The sequence below is a fragment of the Balaenoptera ricei genome, chromosome 10, assembly GCF_028023285.1.
Source record: "Balaenoptera ricei isolate mBalRic1 chromosome 10, mBalRic1.hap2, whole genome shotgun sequence".
Lineage (NCBI taxonomy): Eukaryota > Metazoa > Chordata > Mammalia > Artiodactyla > Balaenopteridae > Balaenoptera > Balaenoptera ricei.
In genome coordinates, this window is record NC_082648.1 from 7,815,263 (window position 1) to 7,835,292 (window position 20,030).

The window sequence follows — 20,030 nt, forward strand, 5'->3', positions numbered from 1 at the left end:
ATATAGAGGTAGGAGAAAGAAGTTGAAAAGCTGAAGTGCAGTTAAAAGCTATATTTGAAAAAAGTAGGGGGAATGGCAGTGGTGGTTGTCCCACGTTCTCCAGGGACTGAGTGACTCAGTCACCCAAAACAGAGAAAGAGGCTCTGGCTGATTCTTTCACTACCTTTGGTGGGAGATTCAGGGACAATTTTTCAGATACCCCAACATCTAGATACACAAACAAATCAGATACAAAGAGGATTATGTGTGATGTCTACTTTTCTGGAAAGTTCTAGGGCCAGTGGTTTTGGGAATGCATCTTAAACGTGGACTTGTTACTTTCTCAGAAAATGTCCCTGATTTTAATATTACAAATTTACATTTCCTGGTACTGGGTGGCTTGCCAAGCTATGTCTTATCCACTTTTATTATCCATAACATTGGATTGCACAGCAGCCATCTAAAAGAAGGCTCTGAGTTTTCTCTGATATATGATTATTTTTATCGAAGCCTTCTCTTTTTTTTTTTTTTTAAACGCATTGTTTACTCTGTTTATTTATTTATTTATTTATTTTTGGCTGTGTTGGGTCTTCGTTTCTGTGTGAGGGCTTTCTCTAGTTGCGGCAAGCGGGGGCCACTCTTCATTGCGGTGCGCGGGCCTCTCACTATCGCGGCCTCTCTTGTTGTGGAGCACAGGCTCCAGACGCACAGGCTCAGTAACTGTGGCCATGGGCCTAGTTGCTCGTGGCATGTGGGATCTTCCCAGACCAGGGCTCGAACCCGTGTGCCCTGCATTGGCAGGCAGATTCTCAACCACTGTGCCACCAGGGAAGCCCTCGAAGCCTTCTTAAAATGTTTTATAGCCATATGAAGATAATGCATTGTTTGGCCTCAAGTTTTAGCTGACGTATGAATAGACACCCAGCATGTAAGAATAACTAAACAGTTAAACTAAATATGGTTCTTTGCTGTTCTAGGGTAATTCTTTCTGTTGCTGTGATATCAGTAGTGGCTACTCAAGGATATTACTTTCATGGAAGTCCTTGTTATGGGTGTGTGTGGCAGGGGTGCAAGGTAGATTAGTTTGTAATGATGAAGCCTCAGAAAACCAAAACTGACCAGGTAGTAAGAATATAACCTTTATATTCTACTCTCAGGAATTTCAGAGAAAAACAAATCTCATTAATCTCCAGTGACTCCCTTCAATACCTTCCACCTTTCACACAAAAACTCTTTATAACTTTCAATAATTGTAGAAACAATTTTATCAAATTTCTACTTGTAAATATGATGCTAGTTTGTCACTTGTGGCAAAGTCATTTACTTTATCTCACCTCTGCTCTTTAAACTTTCTTTTTTTTTTTAACATCTTTATTGGAGTATAATTGCTTTACAATGGTGTGTTAGTTTCTGCTTTATAACAAAATGAATCAGTTATACATATACATATGTTCCCATATCTCTTCCCTCTTACGTCTCCCTCCCTCCCACCCTCCCTATCCCACCCCTCTAGGTGGTCACAAAGCACCGAGCTGATCTCCCTGTGCTATGCGGCTGCTTCCCACTAGCCATCTATTTTACATTTGGTAGTGTATATATGTCCATGCCACTCTCTCACCCTGTCACATCTTACCCCTCCCCCTCCCCATATCCTCAAGTCCATTCTCTAGTAGGTCTGTGTCTTTATTCCCGTCTTGCCCCTAGGTTCTTCATGACCTTTTTTTTTTTTTTTCCTTAGATTCCATATATATGTGTTAGCATACTGTATTTGTTTTTCTCTTTCTGACTTACTTAACTCTGTATGACAGATTCTAACTCCATCCACCTCACTACAAATACCTCCATTTCATTTCTTTTTATGGCTGAGCAATATTCCATTGTATATATGTGCCACATCTTCTTTATCCATTCATCCGATGGTGGACACTTAGGTTGCTTCCATGTCCTGGCTATTGTAAATAGAGCTGCAATGAACATTTTGGTACATGACTCTTTTTGAATTATGGTTTTCTCAGGGTATATGCCCAGTAGTGGGATTGCTGGGTCATATGGTAGTTCTATTTGTAGTTTTTTCAGGAACCTCCATACTGTTCTCCATAGTGGCTGTATCAATTTACATTCCCACCAACAGTGCAAGAGTGTTCCCTTTTCTCCACACCCTCTCCAGCATTTATTGTTTGTAGATTTTTGGATGATGGCCATTCTGACCGGTGTGAGATGATACCTCGTTGTAGTTTTGATTTGCATTTCTCTAATGATTAATGATGTTGAGCATTCTTTCATGTGTTCTGTTGGCAATCTGTATATCTTCTTTGGAGAAATGTCTATTTAGGTCTTCTGCCCATTTTTGGATTGGGTTGTTTGTTTTTCTGATATTGAGCTGCATGAGCTGCTTGTAAATCTTGGAGATTAATCCTTTGTCAGTTGCTTCATTTGCAAATATTTTCTCCCATTCTGAGGGTTGTCTTTTCATCTTGTTTATGGTTTCCTTTGCTGTGCAAAAGCTTTTAAGTTTCATTAGGTCCCATTTGTTTATTTGTGTTTTTATTTCCATTTCTCTAGGAGTTGGGTCAAAAAGGATCTTGCTGTGATTTATGTCATAGAGTGTTCTGCCTATGTTTTCCTCTAAGAGTTTGATAGTGTCTCGCCTTAAATTTAGGTCTTTAATCCATTTTGAGTTTATTTTTGTGTATGGTGTTAGGGAGTGTTCTAATTTCATACTTTTATATGTACCTGTCCAGTTTTACCAGCACCACTTATTGAAGAGGCTGTCTTTTCTCCACTGTATATGCTTGCCTCCTTTATCAGAGATAAGCTGACCATATGTGCATGGGTTTATCTCTGGGCTTTCTATCCTTTTCCATTGATCTATGTTTCTGTTTTTGTGCCAGTACCATACTGTGTTGATTACTGTAGCTTTGTAGTATAGTCTGAAGTCCGGGAGCCTGATTTCTCCAGCTCCATTTTTCGTTCTCAAGCTTGCTTTGGCTATTCGGGGTCTTTTGTGTTTCCATACAAATCGTGAAATTTTTTGTTCTCGTTCTGTGAAAAATGCCAGTGGTAGTTTGATAGGGATTGCATTGAATCTGTAGATTGCTTTGGGTAGTAGAGTCATTTTCACAATGTTGATTCTTCCAATCCAAGAACATGGTATATCTCTCCATCTATTTGTATCATCTTTAATTTCTTTCATCAGTGTCTTATAGTTTTCTGCATACAGGTCTTTTGTCTCCTTCGGTAGGTTTATTCCTAGATGTTTTATTCTTTTTGTTGCAATGGTAAATGGGAGTGTTTCCTTAATTTCACTTTCAGATTTTTCATCATTAGTGTATAGGAATGCAAGAGATTTCTGTGCATTAATTTTGTATCCTGCTACTTTACCAAATTCATTGATTAGCTCTAGTAGTTTTCTGGTAGCATCTTTAGGATTCTCTCTGTATAGTATCATGTCATCTGCAAACAGTGACAGCTTTACTTCTTCTTTTCCGATTTGGATTCCTTTTATTTCTTTTTCTTCTCTGATTGCTGTGGCTAAAACTTCCAAAACTATGTTGAATAATAGTGGTGAGAGTGGGCAACCTTGTCTTGTTCTTGATCTTAGTGGAAATGGTTTCAGTTTTTCACCATTGAGGATGATGTTGGCTGTGGGTTTGTCATATATAGCCTTTATCATGTTGAGGAAAGTTCCCTCTAAGCCTACTTTCTGCAGGGCTTTTATCATAAATGGGTGTTGAATTTTGTCAAAAGCTTTTTCTGCATCTATTGAGATGATCATATGGTTTTTCGCCTTCAATTTGTTAATATAGTGTATCACGTTGATTGATTTGCATATATTGAAGAATCCTTGCATTCCTGGAATAAACCGCACTTGATCATGGTGTATGATCCTTTTAATGTGCTGTTGGCTTCTGTTTGCTAGTATTTTGTTGAGGATTTTTGCATCTATGTTCATCAGTGATATTGGCCTGTAGTTTTGTTTCTTTGTGACATCTTTGTCTGGTTTTGGTATCAGGGTGATGGTGGCCTCGTAGAATGAGTTGGGGAGTGTTCCTCCCTCTGCAATATTTTGGAAGAGTTTGAGAAGGATAGGTGTTAGCTCTTCTCTAAATGTTTGACAGAATTCGCCTGTGAAGCCACCTGGTCCTGGACTTTTGTTTGTTGGAAGATTTTTAATCACAGTTTCAATTTCAGTGCTTGTGATTGGTCTGTTCATATTTTCTATTTCTTCCTGGTTCAGTCTCGGCAGTTTGTGCATTTCTAAGAATCTGTCCATTTCTTCCAGGTTGTCCATTTTATTGGCATAGAGTTGCTTGTAGTAATCTCTCATGATCATTTGTATTTCTGCAGTGTCAGTTGTTACTTCTCCTTTTTCATTTCTAATTCTATTGACTTGAGTCTTCTCCCTTTTTTTCTTGATGAATCTGGCTAATGGTTTATCAATTTTGTTTATCTTCTCAAAGAACCAGGTTTTAGTTTTATTGATCTTTGCTATTATTTCCTTCATTTCTTTTTCCTTTATTTCTGATCTGATCTTTATGATTTCTTTCCTTCTGCTAACTTTGGGGTTTTTTTGTTCTTCTTTCTCTAATTGCTTTAGGTGCAAGTTAGGTTGTTTATTCAAGATATTTCCTGTTTCTTGAGGTAGGCTTGTATTGCTATAAACTTCCCTCTTAGAACTGCTTTTGCTGCATCCCATAGGTTTTGGGTAGTCGTGTCTCCATTGTCATTTGTTTCTCGGTATTTTTTGATTTCCCCTTTGATTTCTTCAGTGATCACTTCTTTATTAAGTAGTGTATTGTGTAGCCTCCATGTGTTTGAATTTTTTACAGATCTTTTCCTGTAATTGGTATCTAGTTTCATAGCATTGTGGTCGGAAAAGATACTTGATACGATTTCAATTTTCTTAAATTTACCAAGGCTTGATTTGTGACCCAAGATATGATCTATCCTGGAGAATGTTCCATGAGCACTTGAGAAAAGTGTGTATTCTGTTGTTTTTGGGTGGAATGTCCTATAAGTATCAATTAAGTCCATCTTGTTTAATGTATCATTTAAAGCTTGTGTTTCCTTATTTATTTTCATTTTGGATGATCTGTCCATTGGTGAAAGTGGGGTATTAAAGTCCCCTACTATGATTGTGTTACTGTTGATTTCCCCTTTTATGACTGTTAGTATTTGCCTTATGTATTGAGGTGCTCCTATGTTGGGTGCATATTTACAATTGTTATATCTTCTTCTTGAATTGATCCCTTGATCATTATATAGTGTCCTTCTTTGTCTCTTGTAATAGTCTTTATTTTAAAGTCCATTTTGTCTGATATGAGAATTGCTACTCCAGCTTTCTTCTGATTTCCATTTGCATGGAATATCTTTTTCCATCCCCTCACTTTCAGTCTGTATGTGTCCCTAGGTCTGAAGTGGGTCTCTTGTAGACAGCATATATATGGGTCTTGTTTTTGTATCCATTCAGCCAGTCTGTGTCTTTTGGTGGGAGCATTTAATCCATTTACATTTAAGGTAATTATCGATATGTATGTTCCTATTCCCATTTTCTTAAATGTTTTGGGTTTGTTATTGTAGGTGTTTTCCTTCTCTTGTGTTTCTTGCCTAGAGAAGTTCCTTTAGCATTTGTTGTAAAGCTGGTTTGGTGGTGCTGAATTCTCTTAACTTTTGCTTGTCTGTAAAGGTTTTAATTTCTCCATCAAATCTGAATGAGATCCTTGCTGGGTAGAGTAATCTTGGTTGTAGGTTTTTCTCCTTCATCACTTTAAATATGTTCTGCCACTCCCTTCTGGCTTACAGAGCTCCTGCTGAAAGATCAGCTGTTAACCTTCTGGGGATTCCCTTGTGTGTTATTTGTTGTTTTTCCCTTGCTGCTTTTAATATGTTTTCTTTATATTTAATTTTTTTTTTTAACTTTTGGGTTTATTTCATTTATTTATTTATTTATTTATGGCTGTGTTGGGTCTTCGTTTCTGTGCGAGGGCTTTCTATAGTTGTGGCAAGCGGGGGCCACTCTTCATCGCGGTGCGCGGGCCTCTCATTATCGCGGCCTCTCTTGTTGCGGAGCACAGGCTCCAGACGCGCAGGCTCAGTAACTGTGGCTCACGGGCCTAGTTGCTCCGCGGCATGTGGGATCCTCCCAGACCAGGGCTCGAACCTGTGTCCCCTGCATCGGCAGGAAGATTCTCAACCACTGCGCCACCAGGGAAGCCCTATATTTAATTTTTGATAGTTTGATTAATATGTGTCTTGGCATGTTTCTCCTTGGATTTATCCTGTATGGGACTCTCTGTGCTTCCAGGACTTGATTAACTATTTCCTTTCCCATATTAGGGAAGTTTTCAACTATAATCTCTTCAAATATTTTCTCAGTCCCTTTCTTTTTCTCTTCTTCTTCTGGGACCCCTATAATTCGGATGTTGGTGCGTTTAATGCTGTCCCAGAGGTCTCTGAGACTGTCCTCAGTTCTTTTCATTCTTTTTTCTTTATTCTGCTCTGCAGTAGTTATTTCCACTATTTTATGTTCCAGGTCACTTATCCGTTCTTCTGCCTCAGTTATTCTGCTATTGATCCCTTCTAGAGTATTTTTAATTTCATTTATTGTGTTTTTCATCATTGCTTGGTTCCTCTTTAGTTCTTCTACATCCTTGTTAAATGTTTCCTGCATTTTGTCTATTCTATTTCCAAGATTTTGGATCATCTTTACTATCATTATTCTGAATTCTTTTTCAGGTAGACTGCCTATTTCATCTTCATTTGTTAGGTCTGGTGTGTTTTTACCTTGCTCCTTCATCTGCTGTGTGTTTTTCTGTCGTCTCATTTTGCTTATCTTACTGTGTTTGGGGTTTCCTTTTTGCAGGCTGCAGGTTCGTCGTTCCTGTTGTTTTTGGTATCTGTCCCCAGTGGCTAAGGTTGGTTCAGTGGGTTGTGTAGGCTTCCTGGTGGAGGGGACTAGTGCCTGTGTTCTGGTGGATGAGGCTGGATCTTGTCTTTCTGGTGGGCAGGTCCACGTCTGGTGGTGTGTTTTGGGGTGTCTGTGGCCTTACTATGATTTTAGGCAGCCTCTCTGCTAATGGATGGGGCTCTGTTCCTGTCTTGCTAGTTGTTTGGCATAGGGTGTCCAGCACTGTAGCTTGCTGGTCGTTGAGTGGAGCTGGGTCTTGGTGTTGAGATGGAGATCTCTGGGAGATTTCATCATTTGGTATTACGTGGAGCTGGGAGGTCTCTTGTGGACCAGTGTCCTGAAGTTGGGTCTCCCACCTCAGAGGCACAGCCCTGATGCTTGGCTGGAGCACCAAGAGCCTTTCATCCACACAGCTCAGAATAAAAGGGAGAAAAAAATAGAAAGCATAAAAAAGAAAGAGGATAAAATAAAATAAAGATAAAATAAAGTTATTAAAATAAAAAAATAAAAAATAATTATTAAGAAAAAAAGAAAACAATTTTAAAGTTAAAAACAAAAACAAACAAATAAAAAAAGGGACGGACAGAACCCTAGGACAAATGGTGAAAGCAAAGCTATACAGACAAAACCTCACACAGAAGCATACACATACACACTCACAAAAGGAGGAAAAGGGGAAAAAATAATATATCTTGCTCCCAAAGTGCACCTCCTCAATTTGGGATGATTCGTTGTCTATTCAGGTATTTGACAGATGCAGGTACATCAAGTTGTTTGTGGAGCTTTAATCTGCTGCTTCTGAGGCTGCTGGGAGAAATTTCCCTTTCTCTTCTTTGTTCGAACAGCTCCTGGGTTTCAGCTTTGGATTTGGACCCGCCTCTGCGTGTAGGTCGCCTAAGGGCGTCTGTTCTTTGCTCAGACAGGACGGGGTTAAAGGAGCAGCTGCTGCGGGGGCTCTGGCTCACTCAGGCCGCGGGGAGGGAGGGGCACGGAGGAGGCGGGGCGAGCCTGCGGCGGCAGAGGCGTCGTGACGTTGCACCAGCCCGAGGCGCGCTGTGCTTTCTCCCGGGGAAGTTGTTCCCGGATCACGGGACCCTGGCAGTGGCGAGCTGCACAGGCTCCCAGGAGGGGGGCTGTGGAGAGTGACCTGTGCTCGCTCACAGGCTTCTTGGTGGCGGCAGCAGCAGCCTTAGCATCTCATGCCCGTCTCTGGGGTCCGCGCTGATAGCCCCGGCTCGCGCCCATCTCTGGAGCTCGTTTAGGTGGCGCTCTGAATCCCCTCTCCTCGCGCACCAGGAAACAAAGAGGCAAGAAAAAGTCTCTTGCCTGTTCGGCAGCTCCAGACCTTTTCCCGGACTCCCTCCCGCCTAGCTGTGGCGCACTAGGCCCTTCAGCCTGTGTTCACGCCGCCAACCCCAGTCCTCTCCCTGGGATCCGACCGAAGCCCGAGCCTCAGCTCCCAGCCCCGCCCGCCCCGGCGGGTGAGCAGACAAGCCTCTCGGGCTGGTGAGTGCTGCTCGGCGCCGAGCCTCTGTGTGGGAATCTCTCCGCTTTGCCCTCCGCACCCCTGTGGCTGCGCTCTCCTCCGTGGCTCCGAAGCTTCCCCCCTCCGCCACCCGCAGTCTCCACCCGCGAAGGGGCTTCCTAGTGTGTGGAAACCTTTCCTCCTTCACAGCTCCCTCCCACTGGTGCGGGTCCTGTCCTTATTCTTTTGTCTCTGTTGTTTCTTTTTTCTTTTGCCCTACCCAGGTACGTGGGGAGTTTCTTGCCTTTTGGGAGGTCTGACGTCTTCTGCCAGTGTTCAGTGGGTGTTCTGTAGGAGCTGTTCCACGTGTAGATGTATTTCTGATGTATCTGTGGGGAGGAAGGTGATCTCCGCGTCTTACTCTTCCGCCATCTTCTCCTAGCCTCTCGGTAAGATATCTTTAATTGTACTTTATAGAATAAGTATTCTTTCTCGTTGTATAGATTGGCAGGTACTGAATTCAATATTTCTTCTTAGACTTAAGCTTCTTATTCACTGGATTTTAGTTTAATTTTCAGAATAGTAAATATGTTCAAACAGTTCAATAGTCAAATAATTTTAAATGGTATTCTCTAAGTGGTCTCCTTCCCATCCTTGAAAACTTCCACTTACTTTACACTGTTTCTGTAGGAAGGTAAATACTTTCTTAGTAGCTTTTTTTTTTTTTTCTGGTGGGTATCATTCTAGTCTTAGTTTATGTAAGTGCAAAAAGAAAAAACAAAGGACATGCTATTTCTGCTCCCACCCTTTTATTATAATATGAGTCCATAATATGTACCCTGTTCTTAGCTCTACCGTTTTCTCTTAACAGTATAATCCTGGGGATATTTCTTTAATGATACATAGAGTGCTTCCTCATTCTGTTTCCAGCCACATATTTTGCCATCATTTAGATGTTTCCTATATATTCTGAATTCTTGTGACCTCTTTCATACAGTAAACTGCCATACTCTAATCTTCCAGGGTTAACTTTTGATTTATCAGTGGGGTTTAAATAAATATAAAAGTTATTTATTCTTGCAAGGTGGATCAAGTATTCTATTTCTTTCTCTTTGAATTCCTGCCATAACCACCCAATTTCCCTGAGGCACGGGGTTGCCTCTGACCAACTCACTCAAGGTGGGGAAGGATGAGTTTGGTGATGAGGCACATGTGAGAAAATGCAAGCATATAGCACCTTATTATTTTTAAAAATAAAATATAAAACTCTATATAAACTGACCCCTGAACATCTCTATCTCATTTACTGTCATGTCTCCACATCCTTTTACAGAAAGAGTAAATCTCAATTCACAAAATTTGATGTAGTCAAGATACGTCACTCTTTAAAATTCTACCCATACCAGTAGGCTGGTGGCAAATCCATTTTCAATTATAATTAGACCTTTCCCCAGGGTAAAGAACACAATGTGAAAATTCATGGCTCAAGGGGATGCACGGGTCCAGGTCTCCCTGGTCACAAAAATAGTGTCCAAAATCTTACAATACAAATGAAAGAAAAATGAAGCAAATTATAAATGAATTCTTAGAGAGTGCTTGATAATTACCAGAATATCAGAACTTGGAACCTTCAAAACTTGAGAAGGTCACTGTGCCTGGAGTCCATCTTGGTAATAAATAGTTTGCAGTACTTATCATGTAGTATTATAATAAGGCAAATATGTATCTTTTTCTTTTACTCTGCAGTGTAATTTCTCTAAGGTAGGAATCCCATTTTATTGAATTCTGTATCATAGCATGGAATATAGTACCTGACACACAGGAAGTAATCAGTAAAGGTTTCTGGAATGAATCTTGGTCCAAGGAGACACAATGATTGATTTGCAACAAGTATACTCTTCAAGTACATTTGCAGTCATGATTTGCAATGAACAAAGAAAAAAGGACTAGAACTAACTGATAGAATTTATTTTAATCCTGTTAGTTTATTTCCTTTCGTCATACCCCTAATTTTTTTTATATTTCATGCCCTGGATGGATGCTTAATTGATACTAATTATAACATTTATTCAGCTCTGAAATATGTTTTTTTCTTGGCTTTCTTGTCTGAAGTGGGCTGGAGAGACAGCATGGTTTGAGGTTATGAGTGTGGACTTGGAAACCAGACCTCTTAGTATTGAATTCTGGTTCAGCCCTTTACTAGCTGAGTAGCTTAGGGCAAGTTACACCTCTCTGTGCCTCACTCTCCTCATTTGTTATAAGAATACCTATTTCATAGAGTTGATATATTAATACCTATGAGGTGCTTAGAGTAGAATCTAGCACAAAGGTGATAACATTTATCTTTTACTTTTGCCTAGCCTGGAGACAGAGCTAAGGGTGCTTGAACTTCAAGTCCTTTAGAGTTCTTAGTTTATAGCATCCAGGCTTCTGTCAGACTCAACCAGATGAAGACTAGGACTCTAGGACTTTTCAGGGACCTTCTCTTCAAACTCCAGAAGCTTCTGCCCCTCCATCCATATAATGGATGATTTTAATACTTAATGCCTCTGAATACCTCCTTGAGTTTGTATCCATCCTTTGGTTCTGGCTCAAAGTTGCAGAAAAAAGATGTAACAGTCCTATTTGGGCTTTGAATCCTATATATTCTTTCTTCTAGGAAAATTCACTTCTACTTGAATCACCTCTTCAGCATTTTCAATCTGTCATCCTTTCTTGAATCTGAAACCCAAGGTTAACTGACTGATCACTTGTATTGGTCAATGGCAGATTTGGTTCTGAGGTCACATAACTTCCAATTCAGATCAAGTCCCAATTAATTATGCTGCCTCCCAATGTTGGACATATCCAACTTTCTATTTCATATTTCCCTTTAGCGTGGAAAGTCTTTCCTTGTCAAGTCAGCCTTTTATTCTCTCATAAATCCACTCTTTGGCTTTTTCGTAGGGTAATTCTATAACCAAACTCACTTTACATGCTCCTAGTACATAATCCAATACTTTCTTCTTTTCCCTGCAACCTCTAAATGAAGCCTACTGTGACCACCACCTCTGTAATGTTTTTCAGTTTTTGAAATCCTTTAGCCCTTGATTGCTATGAATTTTTATCTCAGGAGTCTATTGGGAATCACATGGAAGTGTAATAAGTGTTTACTGAATAAATGAGTAAACAGTGATATGGGCTGACCAGAGAAAAAGGTTTATTCAACAAGCCTTCAGAGATATAAAAACTCTTTTCTTCCATGGAGACCTGAGTCTGTGGAACAGGGACTCCAGCAAAGCAGTTTTCATTGATGTGGTCTTTAAGCATTTCCAGTGTCTGTGATAGTGGAAAGAATAGAAAATTAAGATGGACTTGGGTTTCTGGAACAGTGAATATTCCTTCCTTTAGATTTGGGTAGCATGGTACCTGAGGAAATCCAATTAGTATAGTGGGAAATGAGACCCATTACTTAAAATTATCTAATGTGCAATTCTGTGAACTGAGGTCTGACTATCAGGGGCCCTTTCCCAATAAATGTATTTTTCTATAATAAGTTGCACTGTGAACAGTATGATGTCTATGAGAAATATTTAGCCAGAATTTTATGGAGGAGATTTGAGGGACAGGCCAAAGGGGTTCTGACTCCATCTGGAAGGAGTATGAATTGCTTACCTTTGCTGCAAGGAGCATTGTACTCAGCAACAGCAAACTCATCTGAATAAAAACAAAAATAGTCAGGAGAAGTGAGAGGGAAAGCGAACATCTATGTTACAGGTCAGTGAAAGAATCTTTATTGTGGGAAGAATTGTATCGGAAACCTCAGCATCATTCATTTGATGTGCTGCTTTCTGTCTTATATTTTCAAATATTGTATGTTATGCTTTCCTTTACCCTAAACTCCTGAAGGGTAAGAGTACAGATGTTATACTTATTTAAATTTCATATTGTCCTACAGTTGATTTTATCTGAAGAAAAGGGAACTAAATATCTTACAGGTGCTTTGTATTAGTAATAATATATTTATATCAGACTTGATAGAGACAAAATGAAGTGATGAGAGTGATTAGTGTAATGAATTGCCCCAACACATCTCTCAAATCTAAATTTCTGTGATCAGGTATTTAATTTCTGTGTGAACTTTACTTTCACTCACCTGTCTCATAATAATCATAGACTTTCACTATGGCTGGTTTCAGATCCCTTACTGGGATGTCTTGCAGAACCGTGAAGGACAAGCTCAGGGTCTGATTTGTCACCTATAAAGCAAAAGGGAATTAAATGACTCTCCAGGGAGCTTTCCTGTATCTTCTTTGAGTGAATTTAAGTATTCATCTATTTTGGGGAAAAACTTTTTGTCAACTAACAGGGTACTTAAATTGGGCCAAAAGCTCTCAGAGTAGGTGAAAACTTCCCCAAATTGTTTCTTAAATAACTAAAACTATTCATATACTCCCATCAATATGAGTGCGTGGCTCTGTTCCTAGGGGGTGAATGAGGCAGGCTTTTTATTGTTTGAATAGCTATGTTTAGTTTTAAGTATCAGAGATTCAGTACAGCTTCACTACTCTATCTTGTAGAAATACTTGTGTCGACTCAAAAAGGAATATAAAAGGTGGATCACTGCAGCCTATGTTTCATAAAATTTGTAAACTATAATATCCGTCAATATAGTTATGAATAAACTATGCAACAACACACAACTATAAAATCAGATTGGTTTATTGGTGCACTGATCTTGTTTTATGGTCTAAGTCCTTGCTGAGATTGATAGCATATTCCCCTTTTGTCTTTTTGATGTGCTGTTGATATAATAATTGACTAATCCCAATGGTTACTTCCTTATATGTATCTTCAAAATAACTTGTGCATAACATAATGAGGACCTTTTGTGGAGAATTTCTTGCTTACGGGGTCCTAGAAATATTCATATCCCAATATTATAACAAGTCATTTCTTCCCATAGTCCCAGATGAAATATAAATAGAGAAGGAGAGGAGAATATTCACTGGACCTAATGTTAGAATTCTCAAATTTTTAGCGTGGAGGTGATGTCTCCAAAATGCCTTCACTCACTTCCCAGGTAGCTCATTATCCATATTTTTTTTGGATAGAATGGCAGGGCTCTCACCTTATCCAGGTAAATCAAAACATGGTTGTTGCTGACTTCCGTTCGGCTCACGTGGTCAGATGTTTCAAGCTGAAGAAAATTAAGACATCACAAATGTTAATAAACAGAAGAAAACCCTGGGGAACCAGAGAAAAGAAGAATGTTTATTACCAAATTAAGCCTGAGGGTAAAATTTCTTCAAATGCTTTTTGTAAGCAAAGGCAATAATGTGGCAGAAATAAAAATGAAAGATAATTGGGATGCAGGGTTTAACATTAGTACGACACAGGACCTATGTGTAAATTGATTTATTTGAAGAAAAGGGAACTAAATGTCCTAAACTTGGAAATTACCCATATTTCAAGGTTCAATTCACATTCCATTCCTTTATGAAGAAGGTTTTTGGTTTTTTACTTTTTTTGCTTATTCTAACTTGTAGCAATCTCAGTTTCCTCTGTACTTCTGTAATAGTTCTAGTTTATGTCAATCAGTCTTTCTCATATTTTTTCACTAGTTCATGTGCGTATGCTTTATCTTCTGAAGATTCTAAGCTCCATTAAAGCAGTAGCCTGCTGACAATTTTTTCCCAGTAGATGTGGCTCCTAGCAAAGTGCTGTTCATGACAAGAGATAGACCGTTGCTGTGGGTGTCCCTAAAGCAGTGGACAGGAAGGCTGCTGGAGCTGGCACAGTCACCAGGTCTGCGCAGAGAGTTCAGAAGGCTAAATGAATATGATCCCTAATACCTGCCACCCCAGTTTGATCAATGGTGGAAGCCCCGTCTCAAAACCGTCTGAATTGACCATTGAACTTAGTAGTGAAAGACTGGTTAATGATAACAATGTATCGTAAAACTAGAAGAAAAGGAGAATGTTTTATGGATCATTTGTTTTTCTGTGGGCGGCAGTTTTGAGTTATTAGTTTTTTAAATTAGTATTTTTATTTAATACCTTAATGGAAACTTGACCAAAAGTCCATCATAAAATTTTGAGACCCATTTAAACAAAGTTAAATGAGAAAACAAACAAACAAACAAACCCCCATATAAACGTGCTAAATTATATTTCTGCTTTTGGAGACAGTAATGTCTTGGATAGAAGTTCATTTAATAGTATTTTTATATTAATGTTGTCTAAGTCTAGAGATACATAAAACATTTAATAAAATAGGGTCTCCTGGGCTTATAGTAAACCTACCATTTTCACTGTTGGTTTCAAGGGAATGAAGCCAGATACCATTTTCACGTCAGCAATCACCATGTTGGAGGCTGGACGGCTTCCGGTGTAACTAAAGATCCAGAGAAGAAAGGAATTAGGATTTTCTGTGTTATTAAATATTTTTTTTCGATGTCCACAGTAAGCACTCAATAGCCCTGAAAAGTACCAGAAGTCTTCCTAAATTTCCTACCAAGTAGCTCAAAAAACTGGCTGTGCATTAGAATCTTCAGGGGAGCCTGTTAAAGCCACAGAGACCAGGCCTATACTCTAGACCTGATGAATCAGAATTTCATGGGTGTGAACTCTGAGGATCTGCATTTTAAGAAAGCTCTGTAAGTGATGCTTAGCTGGGCATGAGACTGCTAAGCTATCCCAGTTATTTGTTACATATACTTTGTCTTTTTTCCTGAATAGTATCCCCAACCAGGTTATAATATTCTTGAGGACAGATACAAATAGCCCTGTAGGTATTTGAATATGGCTGCTTATGTATGTATTTTCCCCAAAATTGATTATTTTATATATAATCTGAGATTTAATTATTACCAGGAGGAATTCTAATTAGAGAGTCACTACTTCCTTCTATTCGTGCTTTTCAAGAAGTCTCCACCTCTGTCCCAGATAAAGCAAGAATAATATAGGATTTCATTACAATAGAATGAAATCAGGATGATTAATTACATTAGAATAAAGTCAGGAATTCAGGTTAGAGGTTCTTTATTTATTATTGAGGGGAATTAATAAGCTGTAAATAATGAGACTAGACACTAATAGATCCTGGAGTTGGGGGATGTACAATGTAAGCCCCAACACTGAGAAATTCTGTGTCAACACAAGAACACGTTGCTTTTTCAATAAAGGTAGAACAAACATTCACTGTCACCCTACTCTGCTTAATGCGGAGTTCCAGTAAGAAGATTGGTTGTTATACCCAGAATTTCATGATGCAGTCAGAGATCTTACCTGACTCTCAGTGAGATTTGGAAGTTGGTGTGAGCTTTGGGTCCATCACAAGTTTGGGGCAGAGTCTGCACCTCCAAAGCAAATGGGAACTCTTCCTTTTTCGGGAGAATATTGTATTTCAAAGATGTCTGTGGAACAGACAAAAGTCTGTGATTTTTCCCTTGTCCAGGATTCCTCCCAACTTCCTCAACTCTTTCTTTGATTTGCCCCATCATTTGCTGCGTTAGGCCTTCTCAGTGACAATGTTACTCTGGACCTTTTGTCCCCACCTGCCCCTGGAATCTCACCTGGAGGTAAACACATCCTTCTCCTGTCGTTGTCATGCTGTACTCTCCGGGCACCTCTGGCAATGAAACCTGCTGTAGTAACAGGAGGTTGCTGTTGTCCACTCGGAATTTTGTGGAAAATGTCCCTGAAGATTGGATGGTCACCTGTGCAGCCTTCCCAGTCCTGGTGAAAGTGGCTGCTCCATATTTGGACAAAGCATGGAGAGCCACCACAGTGTCCTGGAAGAGACAGGTGAGGGAACCCACTTAGGCATGATAACCCTTTGAAGACCCAAAGGCCCATGTTAGCTGCCACAAAAAGGGCTTTGATTTCCTATCTCCTGTTTCCCTCACTGCTTAAATATTGGGGTTCTCATTTCAAGATTGATTATAATCCTTAGATAGATGACAGAACCATAACCTTCACATATCTGCCTTGGACTATATGCTTTAGAAATTTATTTCTCAGAAAATCAATTCTCTTCTCTCTATAAATATATGTGAGGTATGCAATGTGGAGAATATATATGAATGGGAATTATTTATTAGCATTAGCTATTTGCCTAAGATGTCTTTCTTGACAACTGTGGTCATATCTGTTACCACCCAACCGAAGTTCAGTTTGGCTCTCACCCCAAGCTACACTCGGCTCTGCTGCTGAGGTCAGTGCCCTGAGAAAACCCAGGGTCCTTTGCAGCCATGATCAGGGTCATGCTTCAGTTTCTCCAGAGGAAATAAAAAATGAATAATTATAATTATATTCTGGATTTGTTGACATTTTTATTTGGTTCTCTCTTTTTCATCAGAAGTTTGGATCCCCCTCCACCGGGTAGGTCATATTCTCAATTCTCATCCACATTGAACCTGGCATCCTTCAAATAATAATTTTCTAAGAAACGAATGATAACTTTTAACAAAATTATTTTCTCCATTTATATGGAAAAATAAGAGATTAAATACAGTGGAAAAGGGATGGAATGTCTTTCTGTCACATTCTGCTTCTCTTTTAGGGCGCATATGCTAACCCCTGAATTCTCTGGAGATGAAACTCCCTGCTCTGTCTATATTGATGAATTTTTTAGATATAAGACTGTATAGTTAGGCTCAGGAGGTTGGATGAATAAAGACAGTTCTTTATGCTCCCAATGAACAAATGTTTGTATATTAAGAGGTGGATAGAGGAAGCATGAAATGTGTCAGCCTTAAAATAAGCCAGTCAAAGTGGACCTAGAAATGGAGAGCTTTGCAAGGAGAGATGATTGGTTTCTGAATAGTGTTTCTGGGAACAACTTGAAAGGACTCTTAGAACTTCCAGAAGAATGGTGGATTTTTAAATTCGTTCTGCTGTGGCCATTGTGTGTAGGGTCCTGGTGCCCCACTATTGCTTTAGGGATGTAGAGTTGTTACTGGAAATAGGAGCCTGTGATAAAAATCTGGGATGGGGGTGGGGCAGAATTGGCATTTTCTTTACAGCCCTCTTTGACTCTCATTTTTTCTTATTTCTCACCATCCTTGAATACTAATCACATTCTTCTCATTTCAAGTTATTCTTATCTTCATTTCTTTTCTTCTTGTATGTGTTTGCATCTTGTTCAAACATTTTTCTACCTGAAGGTAAAGTAAAAGGCTCTCACTAACCACAGACCTGGGTGGAGGAGAAGCCCCCCTGGGAGTTCTGCTGCCTTGAGATCCACTTCACGATGCGCGTGGCAGGGGTCAGGTCCTCCGAGGTCAGGGCAGACTGGGCAGTGAGGTAAGCGAGGAGCACATAGGCTGTCATCTCCACTTCAGCAGAGGGAGCCCGGGGTTGGTACAAACGCTGCACTGGTGCCTTGGGTTTCTGAGGTCGTGTCCAGTGGACGGAATTATCTGGAGGTGAGAAAAAGATCTGCAAGTGACCACATGTTCATATTTAACTTCAGGTAAAAGTACAAGGGCCAGTGCTGAAGTGCGTGTTGCCTTCCAGTGATAATCTCTTAAATCTTATCTGGCGGCTTCCCGCCTACAGACAGCTGAATGAGGCTTGTTTCATCTGGGCTAAGGAGTCAGAAGCTGTGCCATCTAGGTTTTCAAATGGTTGCGGTGGTTGCGTTGGTGGAAGAGAGAAATGGCAGAGCAAGTTCTCTGACTGGTTGTGGTAATTTCCGACGTCTGATGTTATCCAGACCCTATCTAGGGCTTGTTCAGCTTTCTATAAAGACTGTCCTCGGAGGTTTCTTATGAGGATCACAGATCACATGAGATAATGGAGTTTACACTCATTAGGTTAAAAAAAAAAATAGAGTAATCCTCAAAATAGCAAAGGCTGACAGGGTGTGAAATAACGGGAACGGATTTACACTGCTGTGGGAAGAAAACAGCTCTTTGGAGAGTAATTTGATGATATCCAGCAAAGGGGAAGATGTGTTTAGCCCGCTAATCAGCAGTTACTCTTTCTAAGTACAAGTTAGAGAAACTCACACACCCCCTCAAGGAGATGGGTATATGAGTATTCATTGCAGCATGGTTTGCAATAGAAGTAAATAAGAAACAAGAAAAGATCCACGAGGAGAGACTCTCTAAATAAATTATGGCCTTTTTAATATATTGTAATGTATCATGCAGCAGTAAAAATTAACATACCCATACAGGAGACTCCTATCAGCCTGCCTAATGTTGAACTTAAAAAACAAAAGGCAGACAGACAGACAAGGATCAAGCAGAAATACTCAGAAGGATGATACTTCTTATCTAAAGATGAAAAATGTAAACATTCTGAATATTATTTAGGGATACATATGCAGTAAAAAGATAAAGAAATCCATGGAATTGTAATGACAAATTCAGGATAACGATTACTTTTGCAGGTAGGAATGGTACGCAAGGGATTTTTCCAGCATTGGTAATATTTTGTTTCTTAAGCTGGAAGGGAAGTATTAAAGGTGTTTGCTTATTATTCTTTATGCCTTTTTGTATATATAAAGTACATTGCCTCTTATCTTTGGATGTGTGACTTGAGTAAGAAATCCTTGAGTCCATAATGACATAGACAAAAGAAGAGAGGGGAAAGGGGTCCTGAGAGGTAGTCATGGGGTATTTTTGATATGGAGTCCTTGATCCAGAGACTGTGGGATGGGAGAAAGATCCCGGGTGTGCTCTCACCTTCCTTTATGGCTTCCTCATCAAGTGACTTGAGTACTTCTCTCCTCTTTTCCTGGTTACCTGCCAGGGCAAAGGCATAGGCCAACAGTGCCTTGGTGTAGACGTGGCCACCTCGGGATCCTTCCTTGGCTGACTTCCAGGCTGACTCCAGGCAGAACAGGGCATTGCGGACGACAGGGTGCTGGGAAGGCAGAGCGAGAAGGGAGCGAGCTCTGTGAATAGGGGGGCTAGTGCTCCCGGGTAAACACAGACCACAGCACAGAGGTCAAGAAGTTGTTGGAAAGCATTTGTCTTTCTAGCCTCGTTCTTACGGATAGAGAGAATAGTATTTTTTTTAATCTGTTAGTCTCACATTCATAAGGCAGGAATATAGGCCATATCTTTAAAATTCATTCTGCATGTGTGGTGGTGGTGGTAGTGGGGTAGCTAGGGGAAAAATAGACTAGGGCCATCACTGGGGAAGTGTAAATCTTTCTTAATGGACTGACTAAATTCTCTACTGATCTGGGAAGCATTGACATTGCATAGAAGGAATGCCGACAACTGGTTTTTAGTGGGGTGTTGTTTCAGACATCAGGTCAGCAGTTTCATTGCATCTAGAAAGAGGCTTCAGCAAGGGCACCTACAGTGACAGGGAGAGGAATCTCCAGAAGGGCAATGGTGATATAGGCAGAGAGGGTCACTTCATCTTCCACTCCACCCTGTAAATATGAGAGAGAGACAGATTTGAATAATTTGAGGGACATTTATAGCGATACAAGCTTACCTCGGGAAGCCAGAAAAATCTCAAATAAACAACCTAACCTTATGCCTAAAGCAACTAGAGAAAGAAGAACAAACAAAACCCAAACTTAGTGGAAGGAAAGAAATCATAAAGATCAGAGAAGAAATAAATAAAATGGAAACTTAAAAAAAATAGAAAAGATCAGTGAAACTAAACGCTGGTTCTTTGAAAAGATAAACAAAATTGATAAACCTTTAGCCAGACTCATCAAGAAAAAAAA

At 39.8% G+C, this 20,030-nt stretch overlaps 3 protein-coding genes across 14 annotated transcripts in view; 1 reads left to right on the plus strand and 2 right to left on the minus strand.

Moving 5' to 3' along the window:
• Positions 1-9,664, minus strand: part of LOC132372826 (alpha-2-macroglobulin-like) — a 31,628-nt gene extending 21,964 nt beyond the window's left edge. Inside the window, 2 exon segments of the mRNA XM_059934942.1 lie at positions 124-207; positions 9,634-9,664. Coding sequence (XP_059790925.1) covers positions 124-207; positions 9,634-9,664 — 115 coding nt within the window.
• Positions 1-20,030, plus strand: part of KLRG1 (killer cell lectin like receptor G1) — a 209,446-nt gene that overhangs the window by 67,264 nt on the left and 122,152 nt on the right. For 5 of the 12 annotated variants that reach the window (XR_009505306.1, XR_009505309.1, XR_009505312.1 and 2 more), the window contains exon 6: positions 8,636-8,800. The exons of 6 other annotated variants lie outside the window; for them this stretch is intronic. The gene's annotated coding sequence lies outside the window, so the exon portion shown is untranslated. Of the gene's footprint in view, positions 1-8,635; positions 8,801-15,846; positions 15,864-20,030 lie in introns of those variants that run through there. One more of the 12 variants, XR_009505314.1, reaches the window with a different exon arrangement.
• The window catches only part of A2M (alpha-2-macroglobulin), a 42,348-nt gene continuing 33,846 nt past the window's right edge, over positions 11,529-20,030 (minus strand). The window contains exons 27-36 of the mRNA XM_059935275.1: positions 19,653-19,727; positions 19,027-19,207; positions 17,531-17,754; positions 15,907-16,125; positions 15,620-15,747; positions 14,636-14,726; positions 13,462-13,530; positions 12,487-12,589; positions 12,006-12,047; positions 11,529-11,669 (exon numbers count right to left, since the gene is read on the minus strand). Coding sequence (XP_059791258.1) covers positions 11,653-11,669; positions 12,006-12,047; positions 12,487-12,589; positions 13,462-13,530; positions 14,636-14,726; positions 15,620-15,747; positions 15,907-16,125; positions 17,531-17,754; positions 19,027-19,207; positions 19,653-19,727 — 1,149 coding nt within the window. The 3' untranslated portion in view covers positions 11,529-11,652. The remainder of the gene's footprint in view (positions 11,670-12,005; positions 12,048-12,486; positions 12,590-13,461; positions 13,531-14,635; positions 14,727-15,619; positions 15,748-15,906; positions 16,126-17,530; positions 17,755-19,026; positions 19,208-19,652; positions 19,728-20,030) is intronic.